General features: G+C 40.3%; 2 protein-coding genes across 13 annotated transcripts in view; one reads left to right on the forward strand and one right to left on the reverse strand.

Annotated features, from left to right (window-relative positions):
- Positions 1–23,103, reverse strand: part of LOC132507034 (uncharacterized) — an 86,224-nt gene extending 63,121 nt beyond the window's left edge. For 4 of the 10 annotated variants that reach the window (XR_009536095.1, XR_009536058.1, XR_009536106.1 and 1 more), the window contains exons 1-2: positions 22,905–23,103; positions 21,502–21,663 (exon numbers count right to left, since the gene is read on the reverse strand). The gene's annotated coding sequence lies outside the window, so the exon portion shown is untranslated. Of the gene's footprint in view, positions 1–4,699; positions 5,224–6,285; positions 6,431–10,818; positions 10,915–15,063; positions 15,458–21,501; positions 21,664–22,904 lie in introns of those variants that run through there. The other 6 variants (XR_009536042.1, XR_009536087.1, XR_009536080.1 and 3 more) reach the window with 5 other exon arrangements.
- A 156-nt stretch (positions 23,104–23,259) lies between these two features.
- The window catches only part of GTF2A1 (general transcription factor IIA subunit 1), a 46,102-nt gene continuing 43,812 nt past the window's right edge, over positions 23,260–25,549 (forward strand). Inside the window, exon 1 of one of the 3 annotated variants that reach the window (XM_060125804.1) lies at positions 23,260–23,654. In XM_060125804.1, the coding sequence (XP_059981787.1) occupies positions 23,625–23,654 (30 nt within the window). In that variant the 5' untranslated portion in view covers positions 23,260–23,624. Of the gene's footprint in view, positions 23,655–24,676; positions 24,769–25,205; positions 25,293–25,549 lie in introns of those variants that run through there. The other 2 variants (XM_060125895.1, XM_060125752.1) reach the window with 2 other exon arrangements.

A 25,549-nucleotide genomic window follows, 5' to 3' on the forward strand; every position in this document is an offset into this window, starting at 1 on the left:
TGGTTTGTTTTTGGCAGTAAGTACATACACATATAAGTAAGTTAGAAATGTAACAGAGCACATAATCAATAACAGTATTTGCATTACGTTCTTGGCCATACTGTCAGCACTCAACAAATAACTGTTCAACTGATTGATGAATCCAAGAGACCAATGTCAACATAGACAGAAAAAAAATCAATATGGACTAGAATACTTGGGAGATTTTCACAAGAAAGATGGTTTTTCAGTGAGATCTGGAGGTGGGGGTAAAATTTAGCTCAGTGGCAAGAGGAAGGGAGTTTAGGGTTGGGAAGAGGCAGGTGTAAAGTGGTTGGATTAGCAGGTGAGCCTGACCTGGGTGAGGGGTTCATGCACATCAACAGGTAAGAGTGACAGTGAGGCCATGCTGTGGAAGAGCTGGCCTCCAGGTTGAGCGTGGACTCAATCTAATAAATGCTATGAAGCCACTTCAGAATCTGGGCAATAGAGCATTATTCTAGAAAGACTAATCTGTCTACAATGTGCAGGGTATTTTGGTCTAGGGAAAAGATTAAACGCAAGAAAACAAAGGTTTTTTGGAGTAAACAAGAAAGAAACAGAGCTTTGTGTTTTGTTTAGTTCAGACAGACCATAGACATTGCAAAGTACAGTTATCTACAAGGGGATAACTCAGGCCAGTTCAGTGGTCCCCCGCCATTGAGAGAACTCTATCCTGAACACATAGAATTTTATAGCCTAGTTGGTACAAAATTAACTGATACTAGTAACTGTTATCAGGTGCACAATAGTGTTAAAAGCCAAACAAGAGCATAATATTTTCTTAAGTTGTGGATTCTGAAGAATATTCTACTCCTTCCCCCTATTCTTCCATCCGTATCTGCCCAGAGTCCTCCTGAACAAGTTTTGAGACTTAATTGTCTAGGTCCCACATTATCACAAGGTTTTAGCCTCTAAGGTCCCCCTTTCCTTTTAATATCCAAGTGGAATAACTACTCAAGTAACTGTTTGAAGCTAAGTATGCTCCCTAATGTTCCTCAGGATTTGGGGGAGGGGGAGTTGAGAATGAGGGGAAGTGAGGATGAGGATTGAAATGTCCTCAGTGTCATTTGTCAGCTCTTATTCTAAACTCCCAACCCAGCTCCCCTCTGATCACCTCCGACTGCCTCCTCTGTATTTCTCCACGCTGGGCAGCTTTCTGTATTCCCAAAGCATAATAATATGACCTAACACTTAGGTAGTGCTTATACTCTGGTGCAGCGACCTGTAGTAAGTATTTTAGATGCATTATCTTATTTAATGAAGGCAGCCCCCTCTCTCCATTCTGCAAGGCACTAATAACTCAAGGCTGGTGGTACAACCAATGTTTACTGAAGGTTAGCAATCAATGGTGAGTATTTACAGCACAAAACAGGAAAAGAACTTAAAACTGAATATCAGATATCCCTGTTTTTAAAGTTCATTACCCACACCCCACAGAGGAAGTCCTTATTAAACATCTTTCTTGCTCAGCTCTAGCCTGAGTAAATGGAACCAATCCCTCAAGTCCCCAAACCACTGTCTCACTGCCAAGGGAAAACTCAAAACTCTTCTTAAAAATCCCACCTTAAATGAGAATTAAGTTCTAAAGTTCAACACTCTTGAACACTCTTGAAAATCACTTAAACTGTCTATAAAATAAAGCAGACTACGGTGTCAGTCTTCTTTAATGAAAGTCGTTCCATGACCCTCAATTAACTTTTCAATTTCTTCATTGAGGATACCAACAGGAGTCATCACCACCAAAAATGCCGGCCACCTGAACAATGCCTTCCAGTGCATGGTCAATGTGGGGAAGTCATAAAAATGAGTCACACAATTATTCCCTGAGTTTTACCAACATGAATTGACTGTTTCAGTCTTGACAGCATCTTTTATCTGCCTCACAGACCCACTGAGTGGAATGGCAGACCAAATAACTTGAATAGAAGTATAATGTCTCCATTGTACTTCACTTTATTATGCAAAGCAATTTTCAGTTCCACTCTATCACATCCTGTTATGGACCCACTGAAGTATCTTTCCAAACTGAAGAGAATTATATCTTAGCTCTCCAGAAAAGAACTTACAAAAACTCACAATTTTTCTCTAGTGGGGTCAAAGTTACAGATAATATTTTTCAAAAGGAGTTAAAATCAAAATACATGTACTTCCCTCCTCAGCACAGTCTAGGTCAACAGAAAAGAACAGGATAAAATCTATTCTCCACCTGTCAAGAACACACCCCAGGGGTCAAGATTTTCTATCATCTCCCTCTTGCTCTCCTCCCCTCTCTTCTTTTCACTAATAGGCATAAAGTCCTGACAGCCTAGACTAATCTGGCGGCAGTGGCACAGAAAGGGACATACCTCAGAGACTGGGACAGTCTCCAGTTATTTCTTCCCGTATTGAACTCTTTTGAACAAACCCCTATTGTACATCTCTTCTACTGCCTTTATCACTTGTGTGCTGCCTTTTAATGTTTTATATTTATTAGGTTTATCCTCATTAAAAAGCAATAGAGGGCTTCCCTGGTGGCGCAGTGGTTGAGAGTCCGCCTGCCGATGCAGGGGACATGGGTGCGTGCCCCGGTCTGGGAAGATCCCACATGCCGTGGAGCGGCTGGGCCCGTGAGCCATGGCCGTTGAGCCTGCGTGTCTGGAGCCTGCGCGTCTAGAGCCTGCGCGTCCGGAGCCTGTGCTCCGCAGTGGGAGAGGCCACAACAGTGAGAGGCCCGCGTACGGCAAAAAAAAAAAAGCAATAGAGAACTGGCTTTCTCAGCATGTGGCCAAAAGGCACCAAAAGCAATAAGACAGTCTCTTCAATAAGTGGTGCTGGGAAAACTGGACAGCTAGCTACATGTGAAAGAATGAAATTAGAACACTCCCTAACACCATACACAAAAAGAAGCTCAAAATGGATTAAAGAACTAAATGTAAGACCAGACGCTATAAAATTCTTAGAGGAAAACATAGGAAGAACACACTTTGACATAAATCACAGCAAGATCTTTTTTGATTCATCTTGTAGAGTAATGGAAATAAAAACAAAAATAGGGCTTCCCTGGTGGCGCAGTGGTTGAGAGTCCTCCTGCTGATGCAGGGGACACGGGTTCGTGCCCTGGTCCGGGAGGATTCCACATGCCGCGGAGCGGCTGGGCCCGTGAGCCATGGCCACTGAGCCTGGGCGTCCGGAGCCTGTGCTCCGCAACGGGAGAGGCCACAACAGTGAGAGGCCCGCGTACTGCAAAAAAACAAAACAACAACAAAAAACCAAAAATAAACAAATGGAACCTAACGAAACAAAAGCTTTTGCAAACCAAAGGAAACCACAAATAAGACAAAAAGACAACCCTCAAAATGGGAGAAAATATTTTCAAATGGAACAACTGACAAAGGATTAATCTCCAAAATATACAAGCAGCTCATGCAGCTCAATATTAAAAAAACAAACAACCCAATCCAAAAATGGGCAGAAGACCTAAATAGACATTTCTCCAAAGAAGACATACAGATAGCCAAGAAGCATATGAAAAGCTGCACAACATCACTAATTATTAGAGAAATGCAAATAAAAACTACAATGAGGTATCACCTCACACCAGTTAGAATGGGCATCATCAGAAAATCTACAAACAACAAATGCTGGAGGGGGTGTGGAGAAAAGGGAACCCTCTTGCACTGTTGGTGGGAATGTAAATTGATACAGCCACTATGGAGAACAGTATGGAGGTTCCTTAAAAAACTAAAAACAGAATTACCATATGACCCAGCAATTCCACTCCTGGGCATATACCCAGAGAAAAACATAACTCAAAAAGACACATGCACCCCAATGTTCACTGAAGCACTATTTACAATAGCCAGGTCACAGAAGCAACCTAAATGCCCATCGACAGATGAATGGATAAAGAAGATGTGGTACATATATACAATGGAATATTACTCAGCCATAAAAAGGAACGAAATTTGGTCATCTGTAGAGACGTGGATGAATCTAGAGACTGTCATACAGAGTGAAGTAAGTCAGAAAGAGAAAAACAAATATCGTATATTAACGCATATATGTGGAATCTAGAAAAATGGTACAGGGCATTGGTACCGGTTTGCAGGGCAGAAATTGAGACACAGATGTAGAGAACAAATGTATGGACACCAAGTGGGGGAAGGCAGCAGGGTGGTGGTGGTGGTGGTGGTGGTATGAATTGGGAGATTGGGATTGACATGTATACATTATAATACATATATAATAAGTAATAAGAACCTGCTGTATAAAAATAAATAAAATTTTAAAAAAATCTGAAATATATTTATGCTGTTCTCTCAAAGAGAGAATATAGTATATGATTCCAATTTATATAAAACTCTAGGAACTGCAATTTAATCCACAGTGACAAAAAGCAGATAAATGAATGTCTGGCAGAGGGAGGTAGATTAAGAGTGGGAGGGAGGGGAAAAAAAAAAAGAAGGATGTGTGGAGCTCACTTCCTCCCACAAATACATCAATAATACATCTATATCCAGAACCATTCTCACAGAATACGTAGTGAACACTGGCAGAATTTCTCAAATACCCCAAATCACAAGAAAGATCTCCACGTAACCAGGTAGAGTGAAAGAAAGAAAAAAAAAAAAAAGAAATCAGGAAAGGACTTGCACTCCTGGGAGGGAGCTGTGAAACAGGAAATGTTCCTGCACCCTGGGAAGCTCCTTCACTGGTGGGGACGTCAGCTGGACCGAGAGGGAGTTTCAGAGGCTTGGAGGAGAACGCAGCAGTCGGTTTGTGGCAGGCAGAACAGAGAGAGACCTGCACAGATGATCTGGGCCCTTGCCCTATGCTCCTGAGCCTGAGACGTGTGTCCACTGGTGTGGGTGGCGGCTGGGTGCTGAAACTCGGGCTTAAGAGCACAGACCCGAGGAGAGGACTGGGGTTGGCCGTGTGGAGACAGCCTGAAGGGGCTGGAGCATGGTACAGGCCGCAACCAGGGGTGTATGCGGAAGCCTGGGCCCACCATAGAAGTGAAGCACCTTTATTAAGGAGTGTGGAAGGAAGGAAGGGGGCACCCATAAAAACCTCTTTCTCTCTTTCTCTCAGATGACTTGGCGCCACCTCTACAAGTTCTGGGAGTGCGCCAGCGGGTTGGCCACACATGGTAGGGCAGAAATCTGAGTTGTGCAGATTTACGCCTCCACTGCCGGCTTTGTAAACTCAGAGCCTATGGGAAATCTGAGTGGAAGATAGAATAATGGAAATCACCCAATCAGAACAGCAGATAGAAAACCAGATTTTAAAAACTGAAAGCATTTCATGAGAGCCTATGAGATAATATAAAGCTTGCCAATCTACACATAATAGGGATTCCAGTAAGAGAAGAAAGAGAAAAGGGGATCAAAAATGTGCTTGAAAAAATTATGGCTGAAAACTTCCCAAACCTGAAGAAGGAAAGAGACATCCAGGTACAGGAAGCACAGAGGGTCCCAAACAAGATGAACCCAAACAGACCTATACCAAGACATCGTATAAAATGGAAGAAGTTAAAGATAAGGAGAATTCTAAAGGCAGAATGAGAAGAAGAGTTAATTACAAGGGACCCCCATAAGACTCTCAGCTGATATCTCTACAGAAACACTGCAGGTCAGAAGAGAGTGGCAAAATATATTTAAAGTCCTGAAAGGGAAAAATCTGCAACCTAGAATACTCTACCCAGCAAGATTACCATTTAGAATAGAAGAAGAGATAAAGAAGTTCTCAGACAACCAAAAACTAAAAGAATACAGCGATACTAAACCTATCCTAAAAGAAATATTTAAAGATCTTGTTTAAAGAGAAGAAAAGCAAGAATCTATAGGAAAGAGAAAATCACAATTGTAAAGTAAATCACTTATTAAACCAGTATTCAGATTAAAAAAAAATCAAAAAGTTTTTGTGAAGTGATAACCACAGTGAACAGCAAAAGAATAAACACGAAGATACAAAAGAGGACGTTGAAATCATAAAATGTGGAGGAAGAGAGTAAGAAAATGTAGATTCTTTTTTTTTAGATGTATTTGAGCCTATTTGACTAACAGTCTAAAGCAAATAGATATAAGAAGGGGTTAAAGGGGTTCTGTTACTTGAAAACAGAGTAACCACAGATTCACAAAAGTCAAAAAGAGAACACAAGCATGATACAAAAGAAAATCATCAAACCACAAAAGGAAAAAAAGAAAAAGAAACAAGGAAGAAATACAAAATCAACTGGAAAACAAGGCCTAAAATGGCAATAAATATATATCTATCAATAATTACCTTGGGCTTCCCTGGTGGCGCAGTGGTTGAGAGTCTGCCTGCCGATGCAGGGGACACGGGTTCGTGCCCCGGTCTGGGAAGATCCCACATGCCGCGGAGCGGCTGGGCCTGTGAGCCATGGCCGCTAAGCCTGCGTGTCCGGAGCCTGTGCTCCGCAATGGGAGAGGCCACAAGAGTGAGAGGCCCACATACCGCAAAGAAAAAAAAAAAAAGAAAGTGAAGAATAAAAACTATATAATCAGACAAATAGATGAAGAAAAAACTATTGACAAAATTCAACACGCATTTATGATAAAAAAAAGTCTCTAGAAAGTGGGCATAGAGGGAACATACCTCAACATAATAAAGGCCATATAACAAACCCCCAGTTAACATCATGTTCAATGGTGAAAACCTGAATGCATTTTCTCTAAGATCAGGAACAAGACAAGGATGCCCACTCTTGCCACTTTTACTCAACACAGTATTGGAAGTCCTCACCATAGCAATCAGACAAGAAAAAGAAAAGGAATCCAAATTGGAAAGGAAGAAGCAAAACTGTCGCTGTTTGCAGATGACATGATTACTATACATAGAAAATCCTAAAGACACCACCTGAAAACTAGTAGAGCGCATCAATAAATTGGGTAAAGTTGCTGGATACAAAATTAATATACAGAAATCTTTTGCATTTCTATACACTAACAATGAACTACCAGAAAGAGAAACAAAGGAAACAATCCCATTTACCATCACATCAAAGAGAATGAAATGTCTAGATATAAACCTACCTAAGGAAGTAAAAGACCTGTACTTGGAAAACTATAAGACACTGATGAAAGAAACTGAAGATGACACAAACAGATGGAAAGATATACCATGTTCTTGGACTGGAAGAATTAATATTGTTAAAATGACCATACTACCCAATAATCTACAGATTCAATGTGATCCCTATTAAAATACCAACTGCATTTTTCACAGAACTAGAATAAATAATTTTAAAACCTGTATGGAAACACGGAAGATCCCGAAAGAGCCAAAACAATCTTGAGAAAGAACAGAGCTGGAGGAATCAGGCTCCCTGAATTCAGACTATACTACAAAGCTACAGTAATCAAAACAGTATGGTACTGGCACAGAAATAGACACATAGATTAATGGAACAGAACAAAGAGCCCAGAAAAAAACCCATGCACTTATGGTCAATTAACTATGACAAAGAAGGCAAGAATATACAATGGAGAAAATACTGTCTCTTCAATAAGTGGTGCTGGGAAAACTGGACAGCTACATGTAAAATAATGAAATTAGAATATTCTCTAACACTACATACAAAAATAAACTCAAAATGGATTAAAGACCTAAGTGTATGACTGCATAGTATAAAACTCCTAGAGGAAAACATAGGCAGAACACTCTTTGACATAAATCACAGCAATATTTTTTTGGATCCATTTCCCACAGCAAAGGAAATAAAAGGAAAGAAAAAAAAAAGGGACCCAATCAGACTTAAAAGCTTTTGCACAGGAAAGGAAACCACTGATAAAATGAAAAGACAACCTACTGAACAGGGGGAAATTTTTGCAAATTATATGACTGATAAGTGGTTAATACCCAAAATATATATACGGCTCTTACAACTCAGCATCAAAATAGCAACAACCAACCAAACCCAATTAAAAAATCTGCAGGACTGAATAGACATTCTTCCAAAGAATACATGCAGATGGCTAACAGGCACATGAAAAGATGCTCAACATTGCTAATCATCAGGGAAACTCAAATCAAAACCACAATAAGGGACTTCCCTGGTTGCGCAGTGGTTAAGAATCTGCCTGCCAATGCAGGGGACATGGGTTCCAGCTCCGGTCCAGGAAGATCTCACATGCCGTGGAGCAACTAAGCCCATGTGCCGCAACTACTGAGCCTGTGCTCTAGAGCCTGTGCACCACAGCTACTGAAGCCCGCGCGCCTAGAGCCCTGCTCCGCAACAAGAGAAGCCACCGCAATGAGAAGCCCGTGCACTGCAATGAAGAGTAGGCCCCACTCACTGCAACTAGAGAAAGCCCATGTGCAGCAACAAAGACCCAACGCAGCTAAAAAATAAAAAATAAGTAAACAAATTTATATATTAAAAAAACCCACAATGAGATATCACCTCACACCTGCCAGGATGGTTACCACCAAAAAGAACACAAATAACAAATACTGGCAAGGATGTGGAGAAAAGGGAACTTTTGCTCACTGTTGTTGGGAATGTTAATTCATGTAGCCACTGTGGAAAACAGTATGGAGGTTTCTCAAAAACTAAAAATAGAACCACCACATGACTAGCAATTCCATTCCTGTATACCCGAAAAAAATGAAAACACTGATCTGAAAAGATATATGCACCCCAATGTTCACAGCAGTATTACTTATAATTGTCAAGATATGGAGGCAAACTAAGTGTCCCTCAACAGATGAACGGATAAAGAAAACATGGTATATATATATATAACAGAATACTACTCAGCCATAAAAAAGAAGGGAATTTTGCCATTTGCAACAACATGCATGGACTTGGAGGGTATTTTGCTAAGTGAAATAAGTCAGATAGAGAAAGACAAATACTGTATGATTTCACTTATATGTATAATCTAAAAAATTAAACTAATGAATATAGCAAAAAAGAAACAGATTCACAGATATAGAGAACTAACTAGTGGTTACTAGTGGGGAGGAAGGGCAATATAGGGGTAGGAGATTAAGAGATATAAACGATTATATAAAAAATAAGCTATAAGGATATACTGTACAACACAGGAAATATAGCCAATATTTTATAACTGTAAATGGAGTGTAACCTTTAAAAATTGTGAACCACTATATTGTACACCTGTAACTTACATAATATTATACACCAACTATAATTCAATAAAAAAGAACAAATACTGTATGATCTCACTTATATGAGGTACTTAGTGTAGTCAAAATCATACAGATACAATGTAGAATGATGGTTACCAGGGGCTGGGGTTAGAGGGGAATGGGAAATTATTTTTTAATGTACAAAGAGTTTCAGTTCTGCAAGATGAAGTGTTCTGGAGATAGATGGTGGTAACAGTTGCACAATATGAATACACTTAATATCACTGACCTGTACACTTAAAAATGGTTAAGATGGTAAATTTTATGTGTATTTTACCACAGTAAAAACCATTGAAAAAAAATCAATTGACCTCTTTAACCCCACTAAATACAATCCTATTTCTGTGAGCTAACAACAAAGCTTCTCAAAAAGTTGTCTATATTTGCTCTCACCATTTTTTTTACTTATTTTCTTCTCAATTCACTATAATTTATCTTCCATCTCCATCACTACACTATAATGGCTTTTAAAATAAATAAATAAATAAATGTTTATTTTTGGCCACGTTGGGTCTTCGTTGCTGCGTGTGGATTTTCTCTACTTGTGGTGAGCGGGGTTACTCTTCATTGCGGTGCGTGGGCTTCTCACTGCAGTGGCTTCTCTTGTTGCGGAGCACGGGCTCTAGGTGCGCGGGCTCAGTAGTTGTGGCTCGCAGGCTCTAGAGCACAGGCTCAGTAGTGGTGGTGCACGCGCTTAGTTGCTCCATGGCATGTGGGACCTTCCCAGACCAGGGCTCGAAACCGTGTCCCCTATGTTGGCAGGCGGATTCTTAACCACTGCACCACGAGGGAAGTCCCTATAATGGCTTTTGTCAATGTCCTTCAACTTGATAAATCCAAGATCTTTTCTATCATTATCTTATTTGCTTCTCAGCAGCAGTGGACAGCAGTAACCACTCTTTTTGAAACATTCTCTTCCCTTGGTGCCTGTGTCCACCCCTTATCCTTACTCCTATTCTCCTGGTTCATATGCTACATCATTTCCTGCCCCTTCCCAGTCTTGTTTTTTGGATGTTCCTCCTTGGCCCATTTTCTAAATATCAGCATGCTTCCCCTTTCTCCCCTTACACTCCTCCCATGATCTCATACATTCCATGGCTATAAATACCTATACATGCTAAGTGATTCACAAATCTTTATCTCCAGGTCAGCTTACTGAGTTCTAAACTCATATTCAACAGTTTATTATCGTCTCCAGTTGAACGTTCAACAGATGTCTAAACCTAACCAAAACAGAAATTTTCTCACCCAAACATGTCTTTCCCTCAATTTTCCCCAATCTTAGCAACATCCTCCCACTTACTTAACAGAAACCTGAGGGGTTTTTTTTTGGCTGTGCCGTGCCTGCGGCATGCAGGATCTTAGCTCCCCAACCACGGACTGAACTCGTGCCCCCTGCAGTGGAAGTGGACTTCCACTGGACCGCTGGACTGCCAGGGAAGTCCCAGAAACCTATGAGGTATTTTTGATAGTTCCTTTATCTAAACCTCATGTTCTACCGAAAGCAAGCCTAACTTCATCTCTTTTCAAAACATATGATGAATCTTTCTTTCCATCTCCACTCTTCTCACCTGAATTTCTACAATTACCTAACATGTTATATAATATTTACTTAGTTATTTCGTCTATTATCTGTCTCACCAGTCTTATGAACTTCAGGAGTGAAGGGAATTTTGTCTGTTTTGTTCTGTGCTGTACCCTCCTGGCCTAGAATAGGACTTGATGTGCCATTAATATCTGTTGAATGAATGGAAGAAAAGTCTAGTGGGAATCAGACAAAAAGTAATTACAATGCTTTTTTAAAAAAGGAGAAACTATGTACAAAATTTAGAAAAGACAATATTTCCAGGCCTTAGAATTAGGCACAGCTTAATCTTTCCCTTTGTATGAAAGAAAAATAAGTACCAGAATAAAGAACACTGGGGAAATGTTTGTTTTAGTTTTCCCTTTAAAATGTATGTTGAAACAAACTGCACAAGTAATTATATCAAATATTATTACTTTCCAAATGATTAAAAAAAAATAGAGAAATAATGATAGGGGAAATGATGGAAGGAATTAAAGGTTTCAAGAGCTGATTTCTCCAGAAAGGAAGAAAGGATAGATATGTGAAGAAAAACATTTTAAGTGTGTAGTATGAAGAAAGATACAGAAACAAATTTTAAAAGGCAAAGAACTTTTTCTGGAGGAATGAGAAAGGAAGTTGGTCTCAACTTTATAGGACAGCTACATGGGATCTTTATAAAGTCAGAGATAGGAGGGACAACCTATAGCGTGGGTAACTTGTGACTATCAATTAATACTTAACAGGTGGAAATCCTAAGACTCATCAACTCCATTTCTTAGAATCCACCCTACAAAGATAGTAACAAAAGCATATATAGGGGCACGCACAAGGATATTGTTGCAACAATGTTTAAAATAGCAAAAAAGGAAAGAGTCTAACTGCACTTTCAAGTTAAATAAATTATTGTATACTCATACTATGAAACTCCATGCAGCCACTAAAAAACACCTGAGTCAGCTTGAAATTTACTAGCCTAGGAAGAGATAGACTGGGTCTATGAAAAAAGCAAGTTGCATATAAAATTTAAAGCATGATTCCATTATCTAGAGATAGGTACAGGGAAAACACAGGTGTGATTGAGAGGTGTGAGTAGAGACAAGAACACAAGAGTTTCATTTTTATTTTCTATAGTTTTCCTTTGATGGTTTTGGTAATTTAATTTCCCTCATTTTGTGGTCCCCCCACCCCCAATAAAATATTTTTTAAATGTTATGATTGGTTAAGGTTAAAATTAAGAGGGCTAAGTATGGAGACTAAGAATATACTGAGACTTTCAAAATGGTCTGTATTTGATAATCATCCAATCACATTTGTAAAAAGTCAGACAGAAATTCTGATTTCATTTTTTAAGCCAATACTGGAATGATGAAATTACATCAACAGCCTCTGTGATGTAAAACAGCCTCTGTCACCGAACAGAGGCTATGTTTGGTATTCTGTAACTACTGCATTAAAAAGGAAAAATAAAAGCAAAGGAAGAAAGGGAGACTGAGAAGAGAAGGGAGAAAGGAAAGTATATAAAGGGAGGTTAAGCGAAAAGGGGAGAGAGACAGAAAGAAGGGATTTGGACTTGATTGTGTTGTCGTTTGCTAAAATTAGAATTAAGAAGCAAATATGTGATGAATTCTATCGTTTGAAAATAAAACCATTGCTAGTGGTAAATGTCACTAAGCAGGCAGCAAAATATATGAAGAGGAGATGAAACACCATTCTAGGGACTGTGGTTTCCTAGTCCTGTATTCTATCTGGGTTCAGGTGTATTTTGCCATCCTGTGGCCAAATAACAGTATTGATTTTTATCACACACTACAACATATCTGAAGCCTGAAAACTTATCATTTTAATTTGAGATTTACTGAGGAATGGTAATGCATTCTATACTTCACAAATGAGCAATTATAACTCTTGACTAGAGTTTATATAAAGCCTCAGTTTTAAACAATCTGAGTCATTTCAGTAAAGTGATGATTTTCAACTGATGTTGAGACAGAGAAATCAGTTATTCAAATGATCTATCCTCAAGAACTGGTATTATAAAATGTACTTATCTAGAGTATAGTATGTGTTTTATCTCAAACTTGGAATTGCTTTCTTCTTTGATTCTAATTTTACCAATGGAAAAAACTTACACATTCAAAAGAACTTGCACTATCACAACACTGTTAATCAACTATACTCCAATATAAAATAAAAAGTTTAAAAAAACCCCCAAAAGATAGGTATGAGCTTGCTTAATTGGTGAACTCAGTTCAGAAGTGTTCTGATTCCTAATTTTTGTTCCACTCCACTGCTTACCATAATCTAGACAAAGACAAAATAGAACCCATTTTCATTACCATCAAAATTATTATTATTACCCCTGATCTTTACGGAGGACCTACTATGTGCCAATCACTGTGCTAAGGGGCTTTACATGTATTATCTCTTAATTCTCCCACAACTCTCTAAAGTAGAGAGAGTTACTAATATTACTGCCATTTTACAGATGAGGTAACTTGCCTATGACTGGAACAAGGACAAGCATCTTGGTCTGATTACAAAGCTCATGCTCTTGGGTACTGCTGTACCACTATCCCTGTCAATACACATGGCCTTTTCTAATTTATTGCGCAATGACGTTGGCACAGGCCCAATTTCATTTATTTTTTTATTTTTTGCGGTACGCGGGCCTCTCACTGTCGCGGCCCCTCCCGTTGCGGAGCACAGACTCCGGACACGCAGGCTCAGCGGCCATGGCCCACGGGCCCAGCCGCTCCGCGGCATGCAGGATCCTCCCGGACCGGGGCACGAACCCGCGACCCCTGCATCGGCAGGCGGACTCTCAACCACTGCCCCACCAGGGAAGCCCCTCATTTATTTTTCTATCTACACAATGGGAGTTATACCACTGGTCCATGAGGTAAAATAGAAAGACTTCCCCTTCCCAATGTTCTACCACTAAAAATGGTAACCCTCCATTTTCTTGTTTTATGAAAGCACTTAAAATATAATTATAAAGTTATACAGAAATGTTTTGATTATACTCTTGCTAGAAAAATGACAATTCTCACCAAATTCAATAATTGAGTAAGTGCTATTTGGAATGGCAAATGGATGATTTTCAACTAATGTAGAAACAGAGACATCAGTTATTTAAATGATTTAATAAATGCGTTTTGATGATGCTTTTACAAAGGTAATCACATTTAATCGCGACTAATCTCACTTTCAACTCTCCAATTTTTATGTTATAGTTTCTTCTCCCAAATGAAGTTTAACACATATATAATTAATATATATTTGACAAGCTTAACTACCAACATAATTTGATTCAGAACCTCACATCCTCCTGGATTGATAGCTTCTTATTTCTAAGACAGGTGGAAAGAGCCTTGAACCTGGAGCTCTAAAATTTCATGAGTAAACAGCAGTATAACCTTGGGCAAGTCACTGCTTAACCTGAGTCTCAGTTTCCTATCCATAACAAAGGGATAACATTACTCGTCTGATTGGACTGTTACAAGTTTTAGAGGAGGTACCTTGTGATTAAATCTTTTAGACTAAGTCCATTATAATTATTATTGTCTCTCAACTTGGCAGGGAATACAAAATGGCAAATTCCTCTTCTTTTTTAAATCTCCGTTTTTCCTGTTTAAACATCCTTTTTTTCCCCTAGTTGCTATCTCCTTACTTTGAAGAACCATCCTACATTAATGCAGACCCTTGTTCTCAAGGAGGTATTTGAACTGCATCTCCTGATTTTCTCCCAGAAACCCTTGTTAAATCAAAGACCAGCCCTTAGTATTTATGCAAATTCCTTACTTCCACTATGGCCTGGAAGCTACAATAATCTTTCTGCCACCTCCCCTTTCATAATCTCTACTACCTTTACTATCAGAGGAAGGTAGGTTCTGGAGAAGAACTGAAATTGAGCCATCTACTTCCAGTTTCTATAATAATTCTCTAAGATATAGTTTGTAGATTAACTCATATTTAATTTATCCACTATGATATATTTTATTAGAAAATTGTCTGTGTAGAATTATCTTTCATATCAGAAGCCTCTATCAAGTTAAAGATATATGAGTAAGAAGGTAAAGTTGGTAGGTAAATCAAAGATAACTTGGCCATTAGAAGAATATTTTTATAAAAACATCTGAGCAAGCACCTTACTTTTCACCATTTTTAACTGTCCCAAATCACAGCTGTTCAACTTGTAAATCAAGATAAGGCATATGTAGCTAAGATGTAAGAATCAGAGAAAGAGGAAACCCACGTAATTAAACACAACGCTTAATATTAATTACACTTACAACACAATACCTACCAGGCCTTCTTGGGAATATCAACGGTCTTTCCACTGGAAGACAAGCTGTATGGAGAAAGAACTGCTACTGATTGTAAATAAGGATTCATTGGCTTATTTTTAACTTTTTAATGGAAGATTTCATTTAATTCAATAATTCTTTAGTTTCATCATATATCCAGTAAGCGTTTGAATTTCCAATTGTCTCATAATTGTCATCTTTCTTTTACAGTTTATTTGAATTAGGATCTAAATAAGTTCCATATACTGTGATTGACTGATATGTCTTTCAAGTGTCTTTCTCTGTAGGCTCCTTTCTCGTTCTGAATTTGTTTGTTGAAGAAATTACATCATTTATCCTGTGGCTTCCCAGGGTCTGGATTTTGCTGGCTGCATTTCTGATACATAGATGAAAATGTCCCTGCAACCTGTGTATTTTTTGTACATTGTTAGTTGGATACAGAAGCTTGATCACATTCAGGGTATATATTTTGGGGTGGGAGTGTGGGTAAGACTACCTTACAGGTGGTAGCATGCTCTTCATCAAGAAGCACATAATACCTGGCTATTTTATTTCTTTTTTTATGATGTTGGCAGATGTCAGTGCTTAACACCTCCATTTCTTAATTCATTAGAGGTTGCAAAATAGTGATATTCTATTATTCTTCATTCACTTATTAGCTGTAATACTTCTTTAAAGAGAATCTTCCTCTTATCTACTGTATTAGTTTCTTGAGGCTGTTGTAATAAATAACCACAAATGTGGTAGCTTAAAAACAACAGAAATTTATTCTCTCATAGTTCTGGAGGCCAGAAGTCCATAACAAAAATGTTGGCAGGGCCATACTCCCTCCAGATCCTCTAAGGGAGAATCTGTTCTTTGCTTCTTCCAACTTCTGATGGCTGTTGGCATTCCTTGTTGCTGCATTGCTCTAATTTCTTCCACTATGGTTACATTTCCTCTTCCTCTTCTGTTTGTTCACCTCCGTGTCTCTTATAAAGATACTTGTCAATAAATGTAGGGCCTAACACAGTAAAGATTTCATCACAAAATCCTTAACTTAATTATACCTGCAGAGACCCTTTTTCCAAATAACATTTACAGTTTCTGAGGATTAGAACATGAACGTATCTTTTGGTGGGCTACCATTCAAACCACTACATCTACTATTTGATAATTGGTACAATTCATGTTGGAAAGGCTGGAAATGCTTGATTATATTTCTTTATTTACCAGTCTTCAAAATGATGAGTCGTTTCCCTACCATTCTCCAATGGTGACCAATCAGAATTTTCATGTTTTTTGGGTTTTTTTTGCGGTACGTGAGCCTCTCACTGCTGTGGCCTCTCCCGTTGCTGAGCACAGGCTCCGGATGCGCAGGCTCAGCGGCCATGGCTCACGGGCCCAGCCACTCTGTGGCATGTGGGATCTTCCTGGACCGAGGCACGAACCCGTGTCCCCTGCAGCGGCAGGCGGACTCTCAACCACTGCGCCACCAGGGAAGCCCTAATGTTTTGTTTTTTAGCAGCATTATAAATTAATGGATTTGAATATTTGATGCAATTCAACTTGCTGCACGTACTATCCTATTGATACTCAAAGTGTCTCATCTTTGGCCAGTGGGAGCCTCTTCATGTTGCCTCCTAAATTCTTTTGACATGACACTAGAAGTCTTTGATATCTTCTGTTATGAGTTGAATTACCTCCTCCCAAAGAGATATGTTGAAATCCTAACCCCCAGTACCTTAGAAAGTGACCTTATTTAGAAATAGTGTCTTAACAGAGGCAATCAAGTTAAAATGAGGTCATTAGGATAAGCCTTAATCCAATATGATTGGTATCCTTATAAAAAGGGGAAATTTGGACACAGAGATAGACATGAACTGAAGGAAAACAATGTAAAGACACAGGGAAAATGCTATGTAAAGATGGAGACAGATATTGGAGTGATGAGACCCAAGGCAAGGAATTCCAAGGGTTGCTGGCCACCACCAGAGGCTGGGAAGAGGCAAGGAAAGATTCTACCCATAGTGTCAGACAGAGCATGGCCCTGCTGACACCTTGATTTCAGACTTACAGCTCCCAGAACTATGAGGCAATAAATTTCTATTGTTTTAAGTCACCCAGTTTGTGATACTTTGTTACAACAGCTCTAGGACACTAATACACTTTCATGCTATCTGTATGAAAATATATTCTAGATTCATTTTGCATTAGGTAGGGCAATAATAGGCAATTCATTTGGTTTAAATTAATATGTTTCTTGCCCCAGTCCTGGAGTGAGAAATATTTCCAAGGAGCTCTAATTCCTTTTAGTGGAAAATGGTACTTCAAGATCATAATCCGGGAGCTAGTAGTGCTCACAGATACCGGGCTGATCACCAGTGAGGTGTTCAGACTTTTTCAGAACTATGTATTCAATATATTTTATAAGTTAAAATGTATTGAGTTTGGGTTTTTGTTGCTTAAAAAAAAAAAAAGACATTTCCTGCTTTTGACCTAGAATTAGAATAAGATATTTCTCCAAGGAGCATTGGTCTTAAAGTACCATAATCTAGGTACCAGGTATACACATTGTTAATGGGTTGGTTATTGTTTCTAGGACTTTTCAGAGCCAGGGAGAAATGTTTGAGACAAAATACACCGTGACACTTCTAATTTAAATTCAGGACTACAGAATTTTCATTTATCCTCTTCTGTCTTAAATCTGAATTTCATTTCTCCTATGTTGGGAATCCCGCTTCTCAACAATGACTGGGATGGTATAATTACATCATATAATTACTCATCTTCTTTATCCCACATATCACAAAAAAAAAAAAAAAGAGGGCTTCCCTGGTGGCACAGTGGTTGAGAGTCCACCTGCCGATGCAGGGGACACAGGTTCATGCCCCGGTCTGGGAAGATCCCACGTGCCGTGGAGCGGCTAGGCCTGTGAGCCATGGCCGCTGAGCCTGTGTGTCCGGAGCCTGTGCTCTGCAATGGGAGAGGCCACAACTGTGAGAGGCCCACGTACCGCAAAAAAAAAAAAAAAAAAAAAAAAAAGAATACATATACAGCATTACCATCACAAATAAAAATATTGAGAGCAGTGAAAAAAACTTTTCATATTTTTGTCCTCAGAGAATATCCCACTACAGATATATATAGTTTAATGACCGTGTTTTAAAGTCACTTGAAAAAGTTCCTCTTTGTGTGTTATGGAATACACTGTTAGGTTAATTTGCTTCATTTTATTTTCAATTTTGGGATTTCTTTTCAAAAGTTAACTTTGTTCTATAATCTACCACCTAGAAGAATTAGAAAAAGAAGAACAAACAAAACATAAAGTCAGCAGAATGAAGGGAATAATAAAGACTAGACAGGAAATAAATAAAACAGAGATTAAAAAACAGAAAAGGTCAATAAAACCTTTTTTTTTTTGAAAGGATAAACAAAATTGACAAACCTCTAGCCAGGCTCACCAAGAAGAAAAGAGAGAGGACCCAAATAAACAAAATAAGAAAAAAGGAGAAATAACAGCTTATACCATAGATACATAAAAAATCATAAAAGAATACTATAAACAGTTATATGCCAACAAATTGGACAACCTATAAGAAACGGACGTTTCTAGAAATATACAGCTTGCCAAAACTGAGTTAAGAAGAAACATAATTTGAACAGACTGATTACTACAAGTGAAAAAGAATCTGCAAAAACAAAAACAAAAAAACAAAAAACCCTCTGAAAACAGAAGTCCAGGACCAGACAGCTTCACTGGGGAATTCTACCAAATAAAGAAGAACTTATACCTAGCATTCTCAAACTATTCCAAAAAACTGAAAAGGAAGGAACACTCCCAAATTCATTCTATGAAGCCACCATCACCCTGATACCAAAACCAGACAATGACACTACAAAAAAAAAAAAAAATTACAGGATATGTTTGATGAATATAGATGTGAAAATCCTCAACAAATATTAGCAAACCTAATTCAACAATACACAGAAAGGATCATACACCATGATTAAGTTGGATTTATTCCAGGGTTACAAGGATGGTTCAACATATGCAATTCAATCAATGTGATACACCACATTAACAAAAGAAAAGACAAAACCACATGATTAACTCAACAGCATAGAAAAAGCGTTTGACAAAATTCAACATCCATTCATGATAAAAACTCTCACCGAAGTGGGTATAGAGGTAACATATCTCAACATAATGAAAGTTATTTATGACAAACCCACAGCCAACATAATATTCAATGATGAAAAGCTGAAAGCCTTCCTACTAAATTCAGGAACAAGATAAGGATGCCCACTCTCACTACTTCTATTCAACATAATATTGGAAGACCTAGACACAGCAATCAGACAAGAAAAAGAAATAAAAGGCATCCAAATTAGAAGGGAAGAGGTAAAACTGTCACTATTTGCAGAAGACATGATACTCTATATAGAGAACCCTAAAATCTCCACACAAAAACTATTAGAAGTAATAAATGAATTCAGCAAGGTAGCAAGATACAAGATTAATATACAGAAATCAGTTGCATTTCTTTACACTAACAATAAAATATCAAAAAAAGTAAGAAAACAATCCTGTTTAAAATCACATCAAAAAATATTTAGGAATAATAAACCTAACCAAGGAGGTAGCTATACTTTAAAAGTATAAGACATTGATAAAACAAACTTAAGATGATTCAGAGAGGGCTTCCCTGGTGGCGCAGTGGTTAAGAATTCGCCTGCCAATGCAGGGGACACAGGTTCAAGCCCTGCTCCAGGAACATCCCACATGCCGCCGAGCAACTAAGCCCATGCACCACAACTACTCAGCCTGTGCTCTAGAGCCCACAAGTCACAACTACTGAATCCACATGCCACAACTACTGAAGCCTATGTGCCTAGACGCCGTGCTCCACAACAAGACAAGCTACCGCAATGAGAAGCCCGCACAACACAATGAAAAGTAGGCCCCGCTCGTCACAACTAGAGAAAGCCCGCACAGCAAGGAAGACCCAGTGCAGCCAAAAATAAATAAATTAAATAAATAAATTTAAAAAAAAAGATTCAGAGAAATGAAAAGATATCCCATGCTCTTGAATTGGAATAATTAATGTTGTTAAAATGGCCATACTACCCAAAGCAACCTACAGATCGAATGCAATCACTATCAAAATACCCAAGATATTTTTCACAGAACTAGAAAAAATAATCCTAAAATTTACATGGAATGACAAAAGACCCAGAATTGCCAAAACAATCCTGAGGAAAAAGAATAAAGTTGAAGATATAACCCTTCCAGACTTCAGACAATACTACAAAGCTATAGTAATCAAAACAGCATGGTACTGGCAGAAAAAAACAGATCAATGGAACAGAATAGATAGTGCAGAAATAAACCCACACACCTATTAATCTACAACAAAGAATATAAAAGAATATACAATACAGAAAGGACAGTCTCTTCAAGTGGTGTTGGGCAAGCAGAACAGCTACATGTAAATCAATGAAATTGTAACAGTCCCTCACACTATATACAAAAATGAACTCAAAATGGTTTAAAGACCTAACTATAAGATATGCCACCATAAAACTCAGGAAGAGAACATAGGCAAAACATTCTCAAACATAAATAGTAAGAATATTTTCTTAGATCAATCTCCCAAGGCAAAAGAACTAAAAGCCGAAGTAAGCAAACGGAACTTAATCAAACTTAAAAGCTTTTACACAGCAAAGGAAACCATCAACAAAATGAAAAGACAACCTGTGGAATGGGAGAAAATATTTGCAAACAATGTGATCAACAAGGAGTTAATATCCAAAATACACAAACAGCTCATATAACTCAGTATCAAGAAAACAAACAATCCAATAAAAAAATGGGCAGAAGATCTAAGGGAGGGTGGAGAGATAAATTAGTAGTATGGAATTAACAGATACAAACTAAATAGATAAACAACAAGGATTTACTGTATAGCACAAGGAACTATATTCAATACCTTGTAATAACCATAATGGAAAAAACCTGAAAAAAATTACATATATATAACTGAATCACTTTGCTGGACACCTGAAACTAACACAATATTGTAAATCAACTATACTTCAAATAAAAATTAGGTGAAACCTGATTATAATTTTATTTGGTAGGGCTGAAATATATCAGTGCTTTTTATATCTTGAATGAATGCTGTAATTATGCAGTATACTTTACAGTAAGACTTCCATTAGGATTAGCAAATTTGAGATATAAGATCTTTCCTCTCAACTTCTGTATTCTCCAAAACAGCAGTCCCCAACCTTTTTGGCACCAGGGACCAGTTTCATGGAAGACAATTTTTCCACGGACTGGGGAGGGGGGGTGGCGGTGCAGGGGGGGTGTGGTTTCGGGATGATTCAAGCACATTACATTTATTGTGCACTTTATTTCTATTATTATCACATTGTAATACATAATGAAATAATTATACAACTCACCATAATGTTGACAGGAGGTGGAGCTCAGGCGGTAGTGCAAGCAATGGGGAGCAGCTATAAATACAGATGAAGCTTTGCTTGCCAGCCACTCACCTCCTGCCGTGCAGCCTGGTTCCTAACAAGCCGCGCACTGCAATGAAGAGTAGCCGCCGCTGGGGGCAACTAGAGAAAGCCGGCAGGCGGCAACCAAGACACAATGCAGCCAAAAATAAATAAATAAATTAATTAATTTTTTTAAAAAAGTAGTACTTACATAAGGAGGTAACAAGTCCTCTTAAAATAGTAAGAAGTGAAAAGTATAACTTTTCCGGCTAATGGTCACCCGACTATTAAATGAATTACAAATGTTGATGGAATCATAATTTTATATAATACATAAAGAACACTATGATTTCCTGTGATTTTTTTTTGTTGTTGTTGTTCTTTTGATGCTCCCAAACAAGCAGCTGTGCAGCGAACTGAGAAGCAACTGATATTCCTCAACTATGGTTTCAGAGGCATACAAGTTTGACATTTTGTTTTGCTTTGCCTTTTGAGGATAAACTCCCTCACTTGTCCAGACTACATTCCATGTCTCTGGAAATTCCTAGGGACAAGAAAATTAGGTACTGTGAGCTCTGCCTTCTAAACAGAGCATTCTCTGTTCTGCGTGAAATGTTGATATAAAGGCGAGATTAGCTTGGACAGAACAGGTCAAAAGCCTACTGAGTTGCAGTCCAAGACATGGACATTTTCTGCCCCTCTTCCGCAGCGAGAGGCCATGTGACTTGGTGTGTCACATGCCAAGTATTTCAGATGTTAGTATGTCCTGACCATGTGGAGTCACTGAATTTTGGCAATATTTTTAAAAACCGGGAAAAGTGCGATCGTAATCCCGGTTATCAGTGTTTCGGGTTGGCGGTGGGTGTGGGGGGGGTGGCATTTCCACCACCTTGAAAAGTCATTTAAAGTACGTGGGATAGTAGAGGCCGGACCTTTGGGGAACTTAAACCCAGAGACTTTGTAGCTTACTGATGGAGAGAACTCATACGGCTTCAGGTGTTATTAATTCTGGAATGTGTTTACGGGGAGCCCAAATCAGCTTTCATCCCTTTTAGGAACTCGTACACAATTCTGCAAGCTAAAGGCCCATCCTAGGGAAGAGTTGCCAACGCCTCGGAAATCGGAATCTGAGTCGAGCCCGTTCTCGGAGATGACTCCGCATTTGAAACTTCCCTCAGTCCGAGCGCGCCAGGGCCAGGAAGCTGGGCCACGTGACCGGCCCTCCTCCGCGGCCATTCCTAGCGGGGCAACAGCCAGCGCCCCTTCAGCACTTCGTATCCCCTCCACCGCGCGACGGTGCATAAATGCCCGACGCGCGGCGATCCCAGCTAGCTCTGGACTCCTGTGTCACCAGAACTCACGCGTTTTCCAGCAATGCTTAGCAAGTTCCTCATCCCAAAGCAGGTGCAGGAGACTTCCGCCTGGGTGCCGACCACGTGATCACGCGAGACTTGAGGAGACAGAGGTCCAACTTCACTACTTAAGTCCCCGGGCCCTGCCCTCACAACAGCCTCCATTGCGCGTGACGACGCGCGGCGGCCTCCGCCCCGGCGCGCCTGCGCACGCGGCTCTCGCGGTGTCTCGCGCTCAGACCCGCCCACCTCTGCCCCCGCCCCTTCCGCCCCTCCCTCCCCCTCCGCCCTGTCTCTCGGCGGCAGCGGCTGTGGCGGCGGCTCGCGCAGCTTGTTGGCTCACTATATAAAGGGGAGAAGCGGGCGGACCGGACGGCTGGAGCTGCAGCCGGTGGCGGCAGCGGCGGCGCGGGGAGCGGCGACCGGTGGTGGTTTCCCTCCTTGGTGCGGGGTGGGGAGCGGGCAACGCCCCCCAGGACCCCTGAAGGGTCGTGGCCTTTTTTTTTTTAAGGGCGATTCTCGAGTTTTTAGCTCCGAGGACTGCTCTCCTCCTCTACCTCCTCTCACCGCTCCCCTCTCCTCCGTCAGGATACGATTTTGTTTGAAAAATTTTTCCCCCCAATTTTGCGGTGGCTTGGGTCACCCTCCGGGTGTTCTTTTTTTGTTTGTTTGTTTTTGTTTTTATCTTTTCTCGGGGTTGCCCCCCTCTTGTTTGTGTTGTGTGTGGAAATGGCGAACTCGGCAAATACAAACACCGTGGTAAGGACGTGGTTTGGTGGCCGGCGGGGGCTTCGTTCAGGCGGCAGCAACGGCCGGACCGGGCGGGGGCGGGGACGGCCGCGACTCCCGGCCTCGACTCTCTTCAGCCGCCCGCGCGGCCGCCGCCGCCGCCGCCGCTTCCCGCCTCAGGCGGAGCGGGCCGGTGCGCCGGGCGGCGGGCGCGGGGGGGTGCCGAGGCTGGCGGCGGGGAGGGCGGGGGCGCCTGCTGGGCCTGGGGCCGCCGCGGGGCGGTTGGGCCGGGGCGAGCGCGCGGCCCCGGCCCCAGACCCCGGCCGCCAGGAGGGAGGGCGGGAGGGGCGCCGCCGCTTCTCCCCGAAGCGGGCCCGGCCGCGCCGGCTGGAGGAGGGCTCCCGGAGCAGCCTCAAAACAAAAACCGTGTTTGGGGAGCTGGGCGAATCCCCAAGACCCACCGCGATCCACTTTAACGCAGTGAAAGGTTAATGGCTACTTTGGGGGTTACTTTGGGCGTTTTGGCGGTTGTGCTTAAAGAGCCTTCATTGGGGCCATTTTATGTTTAAAAAAAAAAAAAAGGACGAAGGTTGAAAAGCACTTATCTCGGTTCCTTCCGAATCGGTAAAATGGCGAAGGGGAAGCAAAACCCCCATCGTATCTTCGACTAGCAAAAGCACCAAAACAAACAAAGCCTACAGTAGTGGTCAAAGTGCCCCGCTTTCGCCTTGAAATTTGCCTACTTCTCACCGTTTGTCCCTTTTTTCTTACTTGCGATCACGTAGGTTTGCAAAAAGCAGTCACATAAATAACCTTTTCAGTCACCAACGCAAAATGTGATCACTAGCCCACCCCACTCTCTTATTTTTATTATGACAGTAAAACACTTTTTTGCCCGGTCCCAAATGCAGACAAGCCCACGGCAGCCCGGCTCCGTACCGTTGACGACTCGGGTCGATCCATCATGGCTGCGGCCGCTTACCCTGCTTTTCAGTCCCTGAGCCTTGTGGTCCTCCTCCCTTTGGCTGCCCTGTTTATATAGAGCCATTGCCGCTCTCTAATATAGACTCTGCCAGGATGGGAAGGTGCTTTTCAGGCCTACGTCACCGCCTCTCCATTTAAACACCAGATCCGGCTTTAAATAGTGAGAGCTGCTGAGAGCGGGGCTGGGAGGTGCGTGCTCCCGAGGCGAGAGGCTGGCGCGTGCAGAGCTCAGTTTATTCCTAAATCCTTTGCGTACACTGTAATTTCGTGCCCAACCGGGTCTGCTTTTAGAGCCCCAAGTTTTTGTTTTCATACAGCAGCTGGGATTTGCGGTCTTTGATAGGGGAAAATAGACTTGCCATCTTCTTTTATTTTATTTTTATTTTTTAAAGAGAATTTAAGCTCAGATGTCTAATCGTTCTTGTATTCAGAAGATGCATGCATTATTGTCGGTAATTTTTTTTTTGAAAAGTTTTCTACATTAATTGTTAGCTGTGGAGGATTTGATTTTGGTAGTATTTTGTTTATCACGTATTCAGGAAATGTTAGAAATATAGCTCCTAATATTTCATTATGTTTTCCTATAATAAATATTTGAGATACGAAGCTTTTCAAAGAAATAGTAAGTGCCTAAAGCTTCGACGTAGGACCTATGTCTACAGTACATTTATGGATCGGGGAATTGTGAGTAATTTGCTTAGTGGAAACTGGGTATTAAAATTCTAAGTAGACGGTGTTTTTGCTGCATTGGCTGTTAATGTGATATCCAATATAGAAATTAATCCAACTTATTTTCCAATATTGTACCAGGTACTAACACTTTTGAAAGAAATCCTTTAATCATTAGATAATGACACTAATGGCCCTTTAATTTACGAGTTTTTAAGTTTGGAATATCTGGTTTTTGAAAACTAGGACAAACCTAAATTAATGTGTATTTC

The sequence above is a fragment of the Lagenorhynchus albirostris genome, chromosome 1, assembly GCF_949774975.1.
Source record: "Lagenorhynchus albirostris chromosome 1, mLagAlb1.1, whole genome shotgun sequence".
NCBI classification, from domain to species: Eukaryota; Metazoa; Chordata; class Mammalia; order Artiodactyla; family Delphinidae; genus Lagenorhynchus; species Lagenorhynchus albirostris.